This window comes from Oncorhynchus mykiss, chromosome 5 (assembly GCF_013265735.2).
Source record: "Oncorhynchus mykiss isolate Arlee chromosome 5, USDA_OmykA_1.1, whole genome shotgun sequence".
In the NCBI taxonomy this organism is placed as follows: Eukaryota; Metazoa; Chordata; class Actinopteri; order Salmoniformes; family Salmonidae; genus Oncorhynchus; species Oncorhynchus mykiss.
This window is the reverse complement of record NC_048569.1, coordinates 3,601,091-3,620,341: the sequence shown is the minus strand read 5'-3', so window position 1 is coordinate 3,620,341 and position 19,251 is coordinate 3,601,091. Positions and strand designations below refer to the sequence as shown.

General features: G+C 40.0%; 1 protein-coding gene across 1 annotated transcript in view; it reads right to left on the bottom strand.

The window, feature by feature from the left end:
* Nucleotides 1-19,251, bottom strand: part of grin3a (glutamate receptor, ionotropic, N-methyl-D-aspartate 3A) — an 87,168-nt gene that overhangs the window by 14,774 nt on the left and 53,143 nt on the right. The window contains exons 6-10 of the mRNA XM_036976532.1: nucleotides 16,898-17,043; nucleotides 13,445-13,560; nucleotides 10,888-11,129; nucleotides 8,492-8,653; nucleotides 1,071-1,262 (exon numbers count right to left, since the gene is read on the bottom strand). Coding sequence (XP_036832427.1) covers nucleotides 1,071-1,262; nucleotides 8,492-8,653; nucleotides 10,888-11,129; nucleotides 13,445-13,560; nucleotides 16,898-17,043 — 858 coding nt within the window. The remainder of the gene's footprint in view (nucleotides 1-1,070; nucleotides 1,263-8,491; nucleotides 8,654-10,887; nucleotides 11,130-13,444; nucleotides 13,561-16,897; nucleotides 17,044-19,251) is intronic.

Here is a 19,251-nt window from a genome sequence, read left to right as displayed (position 1 = left end):
ATTTCTGCTGATATCAGTCTCTACTCTGTCATGTTGTGTTTCTGCTGGTATCAGTCTCTACTCTGTCATGTTGTGTTTCTGTTGGTACCAATCCTCTACTCTGTCATGTTGTGTTTCTGCTGGTATCAGTCTCTACTCTGTCATGTTGTGTTTCTGCTGGTACCAATCCTCTACTCTGTCATGTTGTGTTTCTGCTGGTACCAGTCTCTACTCTGTCATGTTGTGTTTCTGCTGGTACCAATCCTCTACTCTGTCATGTTGTGTTTCTGCTGGTATCAGTCTCTACTCTGTCATGTTGTGTTTCTGCTGGTACCAGTCTCTACTCTGTCATGTTGTGTTTCTGCTGGTATCAGTCTCTACTCTGTCATGTTGTGTTTCTGCTGGTATCAGTCTCTACTCTGTCATGTTGTGTTTCTGCTGGTATCATTCTCTACTCTGTCATGTTGTGTTTCTGCTGGTACCAATCCTCTACTCTGTCATGTTGTGTTTCTGCTGGTATCAGTCTCTACTCTGTCATGTTGTGTTTCTGCTGGTACCAATCCTCTACTCTGTCATGTTGTGTTTCTGCTGGTACCAGTCTCTACTCTGTCATGTTGTGTTTCTGCTGGTACCAGTCTCTACTCTGTCATGTTGTGTTTCTGCTGGTACCAGTCTCTACTCTGTCATGTTGTGTTTCTGCTGGTATCAGTCTCTACTCTGTCATGTTGTGTTTCTGCTGGTACCAATCCTCTACTCTGTCATGTTGTGTTTCTGCTGGTACCAATCCTCTACTCTGTCATGTTGTGTTTCTGCTGGTACCAATCCTCTACTCTGTCATGTTGTGTTTCTGCTGGTATCAGTCTCTACTCTGTCATGTTGTGTTTCTGTTGGTACCAATCCTCTACTCTGTCATGTTGTGTTTCTGCTGGTATCAGTCTCTACTCTGTCATGTTGTGTTTCTGCTGGTACCAATCCTCTACTCTGTCATGTTGTGTTTCTGCTGGTATCAGTCTCTACTCTGTCATGTTGTGTTTCTGCTGGTACCAGTCTCTACTCTGTCATGTTGTGTTTCTGTTGGTATCAGTCTCTACTCTGTCATGTGTTTCTCCTGGTTGCTCCAGCTCCCTCTTCTTCATCATGGCGATGTGCAGCTGTTGTTTGATGATGGTGATGTGTGTCTCCAGCTCTGACAGCTCCTGCAGCATGTGGTTGGTCTTGGCCTGCAGACCCACCTGGTCTGTCCTCCCGTTAGATGTTGCCTGCCGGGGGACCAGGCTCTTCACCTGTGGAGGAAGAGGACAAAATAAGATACATTTGGACACCCAATCCCCCCAATCAAAATATAAATTACAGAGTATTAGAGAGTATTCAACCCCCTGGACTTTTTCCACATTTTGTTACTTTACAAAGTGGGATTTAATTTAAATCTACACAAAAATAGAAAAATAATGTGAAAGTTGAAGAGAAATTGTAAAAATGTCTAAAATATAAAAAATAAAACAATAAGATCTCTTGATTAGACCACCTGATGTTAGAAACACCTGTCAGCAATTATAGCTATGAGCCTCTAAGAGCTTTGCACACCTGGATTGTACAATATTTGCCCATCAATCTTTAAAAAATTCTTCAAGCTCTGTCAAGTTGGCTGATAATCTTTGCTAGACAAGTCTTGCCATAGATTCAAGCCAGTTTAAGTAAATTGTAACTAGGCCACTCAGGAACATTCAATATTGTCTTGGTAAGCAGTGTAGATTTGGCCTTGTGTTTTAGGTTATTGTCCTGCTCAAAAGGGGAATGAAGTTTTACTCTAGGATTTTGCCTGTGCAGAAAAATGACAAGCATACCCATAACATGATGCAGCCACCACGATGCTTGAAAATATGAAGAGTGTGTTGTTGGATTTGCACAAAACATAACGCTTTGTATTCAGGACCAAAATGTCATTCTTTGCAGCATTAATTAAGTGCCTTGTTGGAAATAGGATCCATGTTTTGGAATAATTGTATTCTGTACGGACTTCCTTCTTTTCACTCTGTCATTTAGGTTAGTATTGTGGAGTAACTACAATGATGTTGATCCATCTTCAGTTTTCTCCGGTCCCAGTCGTTAAACTCCTTCCTCTACACCATCCAAAGGGTAATTAATAACTTCACCATGCTCAAAGGGTTAAATTAAGGTAAATAAAAGTAAAATAAAAAGGGATATGCCTTTGTCAGGTTTTTTTTTACCCATCTACCAATAGGTGCCTTTCTTTGCCAGGCATCAGAAAACCTCCCTGGACTTTGGTTGAATCTGTGCTTGAAATGCACTGATTGACTGAGAGACCTTACATATGATTGTATGTGTGGGGTACAGAGGTGAGGTAGTCGTTAAAAAATCATGTTAAACACTATTATTACACACAGACTGAGTCAATGCAATTTATATGACAAATTCTTACTCTTGAACGTATTTAATTTTTTATACATTTGTAAACATTACTAAAAACTAAATTTAACTTTGACATTTTGGGATATTGTTTGTAGACTAGTGACACAAAATCTAAATTTAAACCATTTTAAATTCCGGCTGTAAAACAACAAAATGTCAAAAAATGACCTTATTTGATCAATCCATTATGAATAAATCGTAACTACTGGTATTGGCTAGCTTTATTTGAATTAATTAAGGCTCTAGAATACAGGAAATAGCTCTTACAGGTGTTTTAAAAATGTGTTCTGTGCTTGAGGTGGCAATGCTACCTGAGGAGAAGGAGGAGAGGAAGGAGGTGGAAGGGCTGAGGGAGGAGGAGGAGAGCAATCACAGGGGGGAGACTCCAGAACATTTAGCAGGGACTCCTGAGGTGGGATCTTCCTCCTGTTGCAGTTGGAGCTGTGCCATGGTACACATGGCTGCAGTTGTTGTTGGTTGTTACCCATGATGCACCTTGGGGTCGAACAAAAAAACACAGATTTCATTTGTGGCGTTGTGATCTTGTTTTTTCCAGTAATCTTTATATGCCACTGGTCACCCTGTAGTTCTTTTCCACAGTCAATTTGGCAGTGGCTGATAAAAACCCCAACAGGGAACCTAATCTACAATGTACCAGTGGAGGCTGCTGAGGGGAGGAGGGCTCATACTATTAGCTGAAATGGAGTAAATGGAAACCATGTGTTGGATGTATTTGACACCATTCCACTAATTATTCTCCAGCCGTTATCATGAGCCCGTCCTCCCAAATAAGATGCCACCAGCCTCCTGTGACAGAGAGCCACGTTTCTAAAACTATACATTAACCTAATAGCGCAATATAAAGTGAGGCGTCTGTCAGGTCTTTATTTTACAGTGATATGCAAGACTGACTAAATTCATAGTGTGTAATCTATTCACATTAAAAGTTATTTTTATAAATTAGATTCTCTATCTGTTACTGGACATGGTACATGACATGGATAGGATCTTTTCCATGGTCAGTTAGTAAGGTGATTCATCTAATAGGTTTTCGAAGTGTCCAAGAATGGACCCCTCATTCCATAGGGTTCTGGTCAAAAGTAGTGCACTATGTAGGGAATAGTGTCTTTGCTATCATCACTGACAATTATATTTCCCTGCCATTAAAACCAGTGACACACGCTGTCAAACTGCCACCTTTAAATCACCAGTCAATCCACGGTCTTTTTCTGTGCGGCTTTTATGTGAAGGTACACAGGACATTGTTACCTTTCTTCTGGCTTGGCTACAGTCTGCAGTTTATCGTCATTGAAAGATGAGTTCATTGCTCGATGTAACCTCTGTGGGACAGAGCATAATATGTCAAACAGAAACTATACAGATACCAGAGTATGATATTCTCAGAAGAATTTCAGTCATTTCTGAATGGGACTGCCAGGCAGAAGAAATATCAGCCCACGGAGAGAAGTACTATCAGCCCACGGAGAGAAGTACTATCAGCCCACGGAGAGAAGTACTATCAGCCCACGGAGAGAAGTACTATCAGCCCACAGAGAGAAGTACTATCAGCCCCCGGAGAGAAGTACTATCAGCCCACGGAGAGAAGTACTATCAGCCCACGGAGAGAAGTACTATCAGCCCACGGAGAGAAGTACTATCAGCCCACTGAGAGAAGTACTATCAGCCCACTGAGAGAAGTACTATCAGCCCACGGAGAGAAGTACTATCCGCCCACGGAGAGAAGTACTATCAGCCCACGGAGAGAAGTACTATCAGCCCACGGAGAGAAGCACGAGATTATACTTCAACTTCCTAGAGGTTTCCCTGTTAGTTAACACTATCAATATTTCCCTTTACTGTGCTAATTGTGATCGCAACATACCGAAACAAAACAAACTATGCAAAACTTAGTTTGCACAACTAACTATGCAAGAGATTTTTTTGTAGACAGAACGCATCTGAGTAGGATTCTATTGCATTGACATGCAGGACTTAGCATGTACTCTACTCAGACTGGTGCACCTTAACCAATCAGAACTGCAGGAAGCCTATATGCATGTAGTCCATTGCCATATATGGATCTGTGCCATTCTCTTTGAACTGGACTGTGTTTACAGCATGAGCAGTCGTGAGTAGATGCACTTGCTTTGAGATCGAAGTGAGAGCTGCATGTTGCCACGTGGGCACATTTTGTTCATATTATTTGCTAGTTAGTGAGTTATTAGTCCAGTTATAGATCATTTCTTGTCAACGATAAGGCAGTGATTGCTTCCTCCAAGAGCACAAAACGTGTACATTTCTAGACACATTTGAAAAGCCAATAGCTTTTTTTTCTCTTAAAGGGGCAGTGTTGTATTTTGAGACAGTCTTGAATAAGCTAAGTAGCCAATAGGCAGAAGGTTATTATTATTTGACCATGTTGGTCATCTATGAACATTTGAACATCTTGGCCATGTTCTGTTATAATCTCCACCCGGCACAGCCAGAAGAGGACTGGCCACCCCACATAGCCTGGTTCCTCTCTAGGTTTCTTCCTAGGTTTTGGCCTTTCTAGGGAGTTTTTCCTATCCACCGTGCTTCTACACCTGCATTGCTTGCTGTTTAGGATTTTAGACTGGGTTTCTGTACAGCACTGAGATATCAGCTGATGTACGAAGGGCTATATAAATACATATGGTTTGATTAGCATCATTTGTCTCATTCTCTGTAATAATGGTATGGGATTTGTAAAGTGGTTTCTTGCATCAAACAACAACATGTTCAGTCACCTCCTTGTCTGAAGGACAAGTGGATAAACTTGTTAATGTGAAGCCCTGCATGTTTTTTGTTTTAAATCTCATGGAATGTAGACCTACATTGAACACCACACATTGGCTCCTACTGTAGGCTGAATGATAGAACAGATATTTCCATGGTAAAATGTTACGGGATGCATTTTCTCCATTGTTTTTGATGGTAGGCCTCTCTGGTAGGTCTACATTATGATCAAATAGCCACAGTAGCCTACTTGGACACTGTTAAAACTGTAACTTAAAGCAGGTTCAACCTCAAGGTATATAGTAAAAGCACACTGGAAGTTACACAACATTGTTACGGTGCATTAGAACGCTGCGTTAGTTACCTGACTAGTAGGCAGCCGGTTAACATACTGATAGTTAAATTAGTTACCTGACTAGTATGCAGCCGGTTAACATACTGATAGTTAAATTAGTTACCTGACTAGTAGGCAGCCAGTTAACATAGTGATAGTTAAATTAGTTACCTGACTAGTAGGCAGCCGGTTAACATACTGATAGTTAAATTAGTTACCTGACTAGTATGCAGCCGGTTAACATACTGATAGTTAAATTAGTTACCTGACTAGTATGCAGCCGGTTAACTATCACTATGTTTAGTTAGTTACCTGACTAGTATGCAGCCAGTTAACATAGTGATAGTTAAATTAGTTACCTGACTAGTATGCAGCCAGTTAACATAGTGATAGTTAAATTAGTTACCTGACTAGTATGCAGCCAGTTAACTATCACTATGTTTAGTTAGTTACCTGACTAGTATGCAGCCAGTTAACTATCACTATGTTTAGTTAGTTACCTGACTAGTATGCAGCCAGTTAACTATCACTATGTTTAGTTAGTTACTTGACTAGTATGCAGCCAGTTAACTATCACTATGTTTAGTTAGTTACCTGACTAGTATGCAGCCAGTTAACTATCACTATGTTTAGTTAGTTACCTGACTAGTATGCAGCCAGTTAACTATCACTATGTTTAGTTAGTTACCTGACTAGTATGCAGCCAGTTAACTATCACTATGTTTAGTTAGTTACCTGACTAGTATGCAGCCGGTTAACTATCACTATGTTTAGTTAGTTACCTGACTAGTATGCAGCCAGTTAACTATCACTATGTTTAGTTAGTTACCTGACTAGTATGCAGCCAGTTAACTATCACTATGTTTAGTTAGTTACCTGACTAGTATGCAGCCAGTTAACTATCACTATGTTTAGTTAATTACCTGACTAGTATGCAGCCAGTTAACTATCACTATGTTTAGTTAGTTACCTGACTAGTATGCAGCCAGTTAACTATCACTATGTTTAGTTAGTTACCTGACTAGTATGCAGCCAGTTAACTATCACTATGTTTAGTTTGTTACCTGACTAGTATGCAGCCAGTTAACTATCACTATGTTTAGTTAGTTACCTGACTAGTATGCAGCCAGTTAACTATCACTATGTTTAGTTAGTTACCTGACTAGTATGCAGCCGGTTAACATAGTGATAGTTAAATTAGTTACCTGTCTAGTAGGCAGCCGGTTAACATAGCGATAGTTAAATTAGTTACCTGTCTAGTATGCAGCCGGTTAACATAGTGATAGTTAAATTAGTTACCTGACTAGTAGGCAGCCAGTTAACATACTGATAGTTAAATTAGTTACCTGTCTAGTATGCAGCCAGTTAACATAGTGATAGTTAAATTAGTTACCTGACTAGTATGCAGCCGGTTAACATACTGATAGTTAAATTAGTTACCTGACTAGTAGGCAGCCAGTTAACATAGTGATAGTTAAATTAGTTACCTGACTAGTATGCAGCCAGTTAACATAGTGATAGTTAAATTAGTTACCTGACTAGTAGGCAGCCAGTTAACATAGTGATAGTTAAATTAGTTACCTGACTAGTAGGCAGCCAGTTAACATAGTGATAGTTAAATTAGTTACCTGACTAGTATGCAGCCAGTTAACATAGTGATAGTTAAATTAGTTACCTGACTAGTAGGCAGCCAGTTAACATAGTGATAGTTAAATTAGTTACCTGACTAGTAGGCAGCCGGTTAACATAGTGATAGTTAAATTAGTTACCTGACTAGTATGCAGCCAGTTAACATAGTGATAGTTAAATTAGTTACCTGACTAGTATGCAGCCAGTTAACATAGTGATAGTTAAATTAGTTACCTGACTAGTATGCAGCCAGTTAACATAGTGATAGTTAAATTAGTTACCTGACTAGTATGCAGCCGGTTAACATAGTGATAGTTAAATTAGTTACCTGACTAGTAGGCAGCCGGTTAACATAGCGATAGTTAAATTAGTTACCTGACTAGTATGCAGCCAGTTAACTATCACTATGTTTAGTTAGTTACCTGACTAGTAGGCAGCCGGTTAACATAGTGATAGTTAAATTAGTTACCTGACTAGTATGCAGCCAGTTAACATAGTGATAGTTAAATTAGTTACCTGACTAGTATGCAGCCAGTTAACATAGTGATAGTTAAATTAGTTACCTGACTAGTATGCAGCCGGTTAACATAGTGATAGTTAAATTAGTTACCTGACTAGTAGGCAGCCGGTTAACATAGTGATAGTTAAATTAGTTACCTGACTAGTAGGCAGCCGGTTAACATAGCGATAGTTAAATTAGTTACCTGACTAGTATGCAGCCAGTTAACTATCACTATGTTTAGTTAGTTACCTGACTAGTAGGCAGCCGGTTAACATAGTGATAGTTAAATTAGTTACCTGACTAGTATGCAGCCAGTTAACATAGTGATAGTTAAATTAGTTACCTGACTAGTATGCAGCCAGTTAACATAGTGATAGTTAAATTAGTTACCTGACTAGTATGCAGCCAGTTAACATAGCGATAGTTAAATTAGTTACCTGACTAGTATGCAGCCAGTTAACTATCACTATGTTTAGTTAGTTACCTGACTAGTAGGCAGCCGGTTAACATAGTGATAGTTAAATTAGTTACCTGACTAGTAGGCAGCCGGTTAACATACTGATAGTTAAATTAGTTACCTGACTAGTAGGCAGCCGGTTAACATAGTGATAGTTAAATTAGTTACCTGACAAGTAGGCAGCCGGTTAACATAGTGATAGTTAAATTAGTTACCTGACTAGTATGCAGCCAGTTAACATACTGATAGTTAAATTAGTTACCTGACAAGTAGGCAGCCGGTTAACATAGTGATAGTTAAATTAGTTACCTGACTAGTATGCAGCCAGTTAACATAGTGATAGTTAAATTAGTTACCTGACAAGTAGGCAGCCGGTTAACATAGTGATAGTTAAATTAGTTACCTGACTAGTATGCAGCCAGTACTTGAACTTGGGCTCCTTGACTCTGGGTATGACAAAGCGGTAGATTATGTGTTCAGCCAGGGTGGTGAGGAGAGACAGACCCAACCCGACACACAGCATCAAAAACAGGCCTGAGAAATGCTTAATGCCCATCTGTAGGGTCTGGAGAGAGCAGAGACAAACACACAGGATATAAAACACAGTTTGTACTGTATGCTGTGAGTTCAGCATATCAATACATTCATCATTTGTACATTTCCCTTGCATAAGAATCAAACTGAAATATTTCACACATTTTTCAAATAGCGTCTTATTTATGGAAGATTATTGACGAAAACAAATGGGCAGTTTTATTTTCTGTTGCAGCGACAAGCTTCTGTAATTTATAATGAACATCATTAAGACTTTTTGAAATCACAGAATAGAGATCATTTAGCATTGTGATGTAGTACATCAGTATTTGTATTGAAGTAGTATAATGTACATTACCTCTGTGACTGGTTGAAGTAGTATAATGTACAGTACATTACCTCCGTGACTGATTGAAGTAGTATAATGTACAGTACATTACCTCTGTGACAGGTTGAAGAGGTATGATGTACAGTACATTACCTCTGTGACTGGTTGAAGTAGTATAATGTACAGTACATTACCTCTGTGACTGATTGAAGTAGTATAATGTACAGTACATTACCTCCGTGACTGATTGAAGTAGTATAATGTACAGTACATTACCTCTGTGACAGGTTGAAGAGGTATGATGTACAGTACATTACCTCTGTGACTGATTGAAGTAGTATATTCTACATTACCTCTGTGACTGGTTGAAGTAGTATGCTATACATTACCTCTGTGACTGGTTGAAGTAGTATGCTATACATTACCTCTGTGACTGATTGAAGTAATATGTTCTACATTACCTCCGTGACTGATTGAAGTAGTATGATATACATTACCTCTGTGACTGATTGAAGTAGAGTCATGTACATTACCTCCGTGACTGATTGAAGTAGTATGTTCTACATTACCTCTGTGACTGATTGAAGTAGTATGATATACATTACCTCTGTGACTGGTTGAAGTAGTATGATGTACATTACCTCTGTGACTGGTTGAAGTAGTATGATATACATTACCTCTGTGACTGATTGAAGTAGAGTCATGTACATTACCTCCGTGACTGATTGAAGTAGTATAATATACATTACCTCTGTGACTGGTTGAAGTAGTATGATGTACATTACCTCTGTGACTGGTTGAAGTAGTATGCTATACATTACCTCTGTGACTGATTGAAGTAGTATGATATACATTACCTCTGTGACTGGTTGAAGTAGTATGATGTACATTACCTCTGTGACTGGTTGAAGTAGTATGCTATACATTACCTCTGTGACTGGTTGAAGTAGTATGCTATACATTACCTCTGTGACTGGTTGAAGTAATATGTTCTACATTACCTCCGTGACTGATTGAAGTAGTATGATATACATTACCTCTGTGACTGATTGAAGTAGAGTCATGTACATTACCTCCGTGACTGATTGAAGTAGTATGTTCTACATTACCTCTGTGACTGATTGAAGTAGTATAATGTACATTACCTCTGTGACTGGTTGAAGTAGTATGATGTACATTACCTCTGTGACTGGTTGAAGTAGTATAATGTACATTACCTCTGTGACTGGTTGAAGTAGTATGATATACATTACCTCTGTGACTGGTTGAAGTAGTATGATGTACATTACCTCTGTGACTGGTTGAAGTAGTATGATGTACATTACCTCTGTGACTGGTTGAAGTAGTATGCTATACATTACCTCTGTGACTGGTTGAAGTAGTATGATGTACATTACCTCTGTGACTGGTTGAAGTAGTATGCTATACATTACCTCTGTGACTGGTTGAAGTAGTATGCTATACATTACCTCTGTGACTGGTTGAAGTAATATGTTCTACATTACCTCCGTGACTGATTGAAGTAGTATGATATACATTACCTCTGTGACTGATTGAAGTAGAGTCATGTACATTACCTCTGTGACTGGTTGAAGTAATATGTTCTACATTACCTCCGTGACTGATTGAAGTAGTATGATGTACATTACCTCTGTGACTGATTGAAGTAGTATATTCTACATTACCTCTGTGACTGGTTGAAGTAGTATAATGTACATTACCTCTGTGACTGGTTGAAGTAGTATAATGTACATTACCTCTGTGACTGGTTGAAGTAGTATATTCTACATTACCTCTGTGACTGATTGAAGTAGTATAATGTACATTACCTCTGTGACTGGTTGAAGTAGTATAATGTACATTACCTCTGTGACTGGTTGAAGTAGTATGTTCTACATTACCTCTGTGACTGATTGAAGTAGAGTGATGTACATTACCTCTGTGACTGCGAAGCTCCGTTTCCCACAGGGTACCACCTTGTACCACTTATCATGTAGCATGTCTATGAAGCCGTCAGACTTGTACTGGCTCACCAGCTCTGAGATATTAGAGGTCAGGTGGGAGTTCTGGCGCAGGCCGATGCCGTAACCTGGGAACAGACAGAATGACTTAGAAAACACAGCAGGCCGATGCCGTAACCTGGGAACAGACAGAAAACACAGCAGGCCGATGCCGTAACCTGGGAACAGACAGAAAACACAGCAGACCGATGCCGTAACCTGGGAACAGACAGAAAACACAGCAGGCCGATGCCGTAACCTGGGAACAGACAGAAAACACAGCAGGCCGATGCCGTAACCTGGGAACAGACAGAAAACACAGCAGGCCGATGCCGTAACCTGGGAACAGACAGAAAACACAGCAGGCCGATGCCGTAACCTGGGAACAGACAGAAAACACAGCAGGCCGATGCCGTAACCTGGGAACAGATAGAAAACACAGCAGGCCGATGCCGTAACCTGGGAACAGACAGAAAAACACAGCAGGCCGATGCCGTAACCTGGGAACAGACAGAATGACTTCCATATTATAATGTCTTGTCTTATCCTTTCTACAAGTGGTTCTATATTATAATGTATTGTCTTATCCTTTCTACCAGTGGTTCTATATTATAATGTATTGTCTTATCCTTTCTACCAGTGGTTCTATATTATAATGTCTTGTCTTATCCTTTCTCCAGTGGATCTACATTATAATGTCTTGTCTTAACCTTTCTACCAGTGGTTCTATATTATATTATAATGTCTTGTCTTATCCTTTCTACCAGTGGTTCTATATTATATTATAATGTCTTGTCTTATCCTTTCTACCAGTGGATCTATATTATAATGTCTTATCTTATCCTTTCTACCAGTGGATCTATATTATAATGTCTTATCTTATCCTTTCTACCAGTGGTTCTATATTATAATGTCTTATCTTATCCTTTCTACCAGTGGTTCTATATTATATTATAATGTCTTGTCTTATCCTTTCTACCAGTGGTTCTATATTATATTATAATGTCTTGTCTTATCCTTTCTACCAGTGGATCTATATTATAATGTCTTATCTTATCCTTTCTACCAGTGGTTCTATATTATATTATAATGTATTGTCTTATCCTTTCTACCAGTGGTTCTATATTATAATGTCTTGTCTTATCCTTTCTACCAGTGGTTCTATATTATAATGTCTTGTCTTATCCTTTCTACCAGTGGTTCTATATTATAATGTCTTGTCTTATCCTTTCTACCAGTGGTTCTATATTATAATGTCTTGTCTTATCCTTTCTACCACTGGTTCTATATTATAATGTCTTGTCTTATCCTTTCTACCACTGGTTCTATATTATAATGTATTGTCTTATCCTTTCTACCAGTGGTTCTATATTATAATGTATTGTCTTATCCTTTCTACCAGTGGTTCTATATTATAATGTCTTGTCTTATCCTTTCTACCAGTGGTTCTATATTATAATGTCTTGTCTTATCCTTTCTACCAGTGGTTCTATATTATAATGTCTTGTCTTATCCTTTCTACCAGTGGTTCTATATTATAATGTCTTGTCTTATCCTTTCTACCAGTGGTTCTATATTATAATGTCTTGTCTTATCCTTTCTACCAGTGGTTCTATATTATAATGTCTTGTCTTATCCTTTCTACCAGTGGTTCTATATTATAATGTCTTGTCTTATCCTTTCTACCAGTGGTTCTATATTATAATGTCTTGTCTTATCCTTTCTACCAGTGGTTCTATATTATAATGTCTTGTCTTATCCTTTCTACCAGTGGTTCTATATTATAATGTCTTGTCTTATCCTTTCTACCAGTGGTTCTATATTATAATGTCTTGTCTTATCCTTTCTACCAGTGGTTCTATATTATAATGTCTTGTCTTATCCTTTCTACCAGTGGTTCTATATTATAATGTCTTGTCTTATCCTTTCTACCAGTGGTTCTATATTATAATGTCTTGTCTTATCCTTTCTACCAGTGGTTCTATATTATAATGTCTTGTCTTATCCTTTCTACTAGTAGTTCTATATTGTAATGTATTGTCTTATCCTTTCTACTAGTGGTTCTATATTATAATGTCTTGTCTTATCCTTTCTACCAGTGGTTCTATATTATAATGTCTTGTCTTATCCTTTCTACTAGTAGTTCTATATTGTAATGTATTGTCTTATCCTTTCTACCAGTGGTTCTATATTATAATGTCTTGTCTTATCCTTTCTACTAGTGGTTCTATATTATAATGTCTTGTCTTATCCTTTCTACCAGTGGTTCTATATTATAATGTCTTGTCTTATCCTTTCTACTAGTAGTTCTATATTATAATGTCTTGTCTTATCCTTTCTACCAGTGGTTCTATATTATAATGTCTTGTCTTATCCTTTCTACCAGTGGTTCTGTAGTTAGCACAAAAATGAGAGGGGACAGAGGGCATACCTGTATTGTTCCTCTTCATTATGGATACAGAATTAACACCTTATTTCATGTCAATCTACTTGCCTTCAATTGCAAATGGTTTCCCCACGGTGAGTGTCTTGCATTCTGCATCTATAGACACCTCGTGGTCTAGTAAGGCCTTGTCCATGATGAAAGCATCCAGTTGCTGTGGATCATGCCTGAAAAGACACACAATTTGCTACTGAATACACACATCACGACAAGAGAGAAACCACTACATGAAAACAGATCTAAGACAACAACACAGCATGGCAGCAACAAAACATGACAACACAGCATGGCAGCAACACAACAACACAGCATGGCAGCAACAAAACATGACAACACAGCATGGCAGCAACAAAACATGACAACACAGCATGGCAGCAACACATGACAACACAGCATGGCAGCAACAAAACATGACAACACAGCATGGCAGCAACAAAACATGACAACACAGCATGGCAGCAACACAACATGACAACACAGCATGGCAGCAACAAAACATGACAACACAGCATGGCAGCAACAAAACATGACAACACAGCATGGCAGCAACACAACATGACAACACAGCATGGCAGCAACAAAACATGACAACACAGCATGGCAGCAACAAAACATGACAACACAGCATGGCAGCAACACAACATGACAACACAGCATGGCAGCAACACAACATGACAACACAGCATGGCAGCAACACAACAACACAGTATGGCAGCAACACAACAACACAGCATGGCAGCAACACAACATGGCAACAACACATGACAACACAGCATGGCAGCAACGCAACAACACAGCATGGCAGCAACACAAAACACAGCATGGCAGCAACACAACAACACAGCATGGCAGCAACACAACAACACAGCATGGCAGCAACGCAACACAGCATGGCAGCAACACAACAACACAGCATGGCAGCAACACAACAACACATTATGGCAGCAACACACCATGGCAACAACACATGACAACACAGCATGGCAGCAACGCAACAACACAGCATGGCAGCAACACAAAACACAGCATGGCAGCAACACAACAACACAGCATGACAGCAACACAACAACACAGCATGGCAGCAACACAACAACACAGCATGGCAGCAACGCAACACAGCATGGCAGCAACACAAGAACACACCATGGCAACAACACATGACAACACAGCATGGCAGCAACACAACAACACAGCATGGCAGCAACACAACAACACAGCATAGCAACAACATTTACATGACAACACAGCATGGCAACAACACATGACAACACAGCATGGTAGCAACACAACAACACAGCATGGTAGCAACACAACAACACAGCATGGTAGCAACACAACATGACAACACAGCATGGTAGCAACACAACAGGACAACACAGCATGGTAGAAAAACAACACGACAACACAGCATGGTAGAAAAACAACACGACAACACAGCATGATAGCAGCACAACATGACAACACAGCATGGTAGCAGCACAACATGACAACAAAGCATGGTAGCAATACAACATGACAACACAGCATGGTAGCAACACAACATGACAACACAACATGGTAGCAGCACAACATGACAACACAGCATGGTAGCAGCACAACATGACAACAAAGCATGGTAGCAATACAACATGACAACACAGCATGGTAGCAACACAACATGACAACACAACATTATAGCAACACAAAACAGGGTACAAAGATTATAGGCACAAACAGCACAAAGGTCAAGAAGGTAGAAACAACAATACATCACACAAAGCAGCCACAACAATACATCACACCAAGCAGCCACAACTATCAGTAAGAGTCTCCATGATTGAGTCTTACTGATGTTAGACATGCAACATTTTACATCGTTGCCATTTAGCAGACACGTATCCAAAGTGACTTATTGGAGCAATTAGGGTGAAGTGCCTTGCTCAAGGGCACAGACAGACTTTTACCTTTTGGTAACTGGCCCAACGCTCTTAATCGTTAGGCTGCCTGCCGTTAGCTATTTTTAAATTCTATTTTTTAATAACTTCCAGGCGTCCACATGTTAAGCCCTTTTTCATACAGTGCATACTAATATATATTGTTGGCTATAGTAAAGATGTGGGAGGGCTATCTCTGCCTCTGAAAGAAACTCAGGCAAGCCGATACGGTATGCACGTCCTTATCAGAATACGTTCCAGAAGGATCTGATCAGTGGCGAGCAGGTGCAAGTCTTCAGTCATCTCCTCACCTCCCTCACACAGAGAGAAAGGTATGTTACATTACCAGTCAAAAGTTTGGACACCTACTCATTCAAGGGTTTTTCTTTATTTGTACTATTTTCTACATTGTAGAATAATAGTGAAGACATCAAAACTATGAAATAACACATATGGAATCATGTAGTAACCAAAGAATAGTGTTAAACAAATCAAAATAGATTTTAGATTCTTCAAAGTAGCCAAGTGTTCGCATTGATTACAGCTTTGCACAATCTTGGCATTCTCAACAACCTGCTGTGTATTTTGATTTGTTTAACACTTTTTTGGTTACTACATGATTCCATATGTATTAAGTTATCGTTTTTTTGCAGTACTAAACGTGTTACATCTAGAGTATTATGGTGTTTTACTGCAGTACTAAACCTGTTAAATCTAGAGTATTATGGTGTTTTACTGCAGTACTAAAAGTGTTACATCTAGAGTATTATGGTGTTTTACTGCAGAACTAAACGTGTTAAATCTAGAGTATTATGGTGTTTTACTGCAGAACTAAACCTGTTAAATCTAGAGTATTATGGTGTTTTACTGCAGAACTAAACGTGTTAAATCTAGAGTATTATGGTGTTTTACTGCAGTACTAAACCTGTTAAATCTAGAGTATTATGGTGTTTTACTGCAGAACTAAACCTGTTAAATCTAGAGTATTATGGTGTTTTACTGCAGAACTAAACCTGTTAAATCTAGAGTATTATGGTGTTTTACTGCAGAACTAAACGTGTTACATCTAGAGTATTATGGTGTTTTACTGCAGAACTAAACCTGTTAAATCTAGAGTATTATGGTGTTTTACTGCAGAACTAAACGTGTTACATCTAGCCCTATGTGGCAGAGTATTATGAGTGGGACATATTCAGAACTGTTATGAAGTCTCCCTGTATAAAGCCTGTATTGGTACCCATGTTAAAGCTGTGATGAGTCAGTATTGTATCATGTTGGTACCCATGTTAAAGCTGTGATGAGTCAGTATTGTATCATGTTGGTACCCATGTTAAAGCTGTGATGAGTCAGTATTGTATCATGTTGGTACCCATGTTAAAGCTGTGATGAGTCAGTATTGTATCATGTTGGTACCCATGTTAAAGCTGTGATGAGTCAGTATTGTATCATGTTGGTACCCATGTTAAAGCTGTGATGAGTCAGTATTGTATCATGTTGGTACCCATGTTAAAGCTGTGATGAGTCAGTATTGTATCATGTTGGTACCCATGTTAAATCTGTGATGAGTCAGTACTGTATAGTCATGACTCACTTCAGATGTTCTATTCCATCTGGGGTTGCTGGTACGTTGTACCGTCTCATGTATTCGTGCATCTCTGGAAAGCTTTTCTTCAGGTAATCCTCGGCACTGCTCTCCCGAACCGTGGCGAAGCGGAACCCTTGTGATGGGTGATGAAGCTGGAAGAACAGAAAACAAGGAACTGTTACAGTGGTCTATCACCCCCTGTAACTGTTAGTGGTCTATCACCCCCTGTAACTGTTAGTGGTCTAGTACCTCCTGTAACTGTTAGTGGTCTATCACCCCTTGTAACTGTTAGTGGTCTATCACCCCCTGTAACTGTTAGTGGTCTAGTACCTCCTGTAACTGTTAGTGGTCTATCACCCCCTGTAACTGTTAGTGGTCTAGTACCTCCTGTAACTGTTAGTGGTCTATCACCCCCTGTAACTGTTAGTGGTCTATCACCCCCTGTAACTGTTAGTGGTCTAGTACCTCCTGTAACTGTTAGTGGTCTATCACCCCCTGTAACTGTTAGTGGTCTAGTACCTCCTGTAACTGTTAGTGGTCTATCACCCCCTGTAACTGTTAGTGGTCTATCACCCCCTGTAACTGTTAGTGGTCTAGTACCTCCTGTAACTGTTAGTGGTCTAGTACCTCCTGTAACTGTTAGTGGTCTATCACCCCCTGTAACTGTTAGTGTGGTCTAGTAACTCCTGTAACTGTTAGTGGTCTAGTACCTCCTGTAACTGTTAGTGGTCTAGTACCTCCTGTAACTGTTAGTGGTCTATCACCCCCTGTAACTGTTAGTGGTCTATCACCCCCTGTAACTGTTAGTGGTCTAGTACCTCCTGTAACTGTTAGTGGTCTATCACCCCCTGTAACTGTTAGTGGTCTAGTACCTCCTGTAACTGTTAGTGGTCTAGTACCTCCTGTAACTGTTAGTGTGGTCTAATACCTCCTGTAACTGTTAGTGTGGTCTATCACCCCCTGTAACTGTTAGTGGTCTATCACCCCCTGTAACTGTTAGTGGTCTATCACCCCCTGTAACTGTTAGTGGTCTAGTACCTCCTGTAACTGTTAGTGGTCTATCACCCCCTGTAACTGTTAGTGGTCTATCACCCCCTGTAACTGTTAGTGGTCTAGTACCTCCTGTAACTGTTAGTGGTCTAGTACCTCCTGTAACTGTTAGTGGTCTATCACCCCCTGTAACTGTTAGTGTGGTCTATCACCCCCTGTAACTGTTAGTGTGGTCTATCACCCCTTGTAACTGTTAGTGGTCTATGACCCCCTGTAACTGTTAGTGGTCTAGTACCTCCTGTAACTGTTAGTGGTCTATCACCCCCTGTAACTGTTAGTGGTCTAGTACCTCCTGTAACTGTTAGTGGTCTATCACCCCCTGTAACTGTTAGTGGTCTATCACCCCCTGTAACTGTTAGTGGTCTATCACCCCCTGTAACTGTTAGTGGTCTAGTACCTCCTGTAACTGTTAGTGGTCTATCACCCCCTGTAACTGTTAGTGGTCTAGTACCTCCTGTAACTGTTAGTGGTCTATCACCCCCTGTAACTGTTAGTGGTCTACCACCCCCTGTAACTGTTAGTGGACTAGTACCTCCTGTAACTGTTAGCGTGGTCTATCACCCCCTGTAACTGTTAGTGGTCTATCACCCCCTGTAACTGTTAGTGGTCTAGTACCTCCTGTAACTGTTAGTGGTCTAGTACCTCCTGTAACTGTTAGTGGTCTATCACCCCCTGTAACTGTTAGTGGTCTAGTACCTCCTGTAACTGTTAGTGGTCTATCACCCCCTGTAACTGTTAGTGGTCTATCACCCCCTGTAACTGTTAGTGGTCTATCACCCCCTGTAACTGTTAGTGGTCTAGTACCTCCTGTAACTGTTAGTGGTCTATCACCCCCCTGTAACTGTTAGTGGTCTATCACCCCCTGTAACTGTTAGTGGTCTAGTACCTCCTGTAACTGTTAGTGTGGTCTATCACCCCCTGTAACTGTTAGTGGTCTATCACCCCCTGTAACTGTTAGTGGTCTAGTACCTCCTGTAACTGTTAGTGTGGTCTATCACCCCCTGTAACTGTTAGTGGTCTAGTACCTCCTGTAACTGTTAGTGTGGTCTATCACCCCCTGTAACTGTTAGTGGTCTATCACCCCCTGTAACTGTTAGTGGTCTAGTACCTCCTGTAACTGTTAGTGGTCTATCACCCCCTGTAACTGTTAGTGGTCTATCACCCCCTGTAACTGTTAGTGGTCTAGTACCTCCTGTAACTGTTAGTGTGGTCTATCACCCCCTGTAACTGTTAGTGGTCTATCACCCCCTGTAACTGTTAGTGGTCTAGTACCTCCTGTAACTGTTAGTGTGGTCTATCACCCCTTGTAA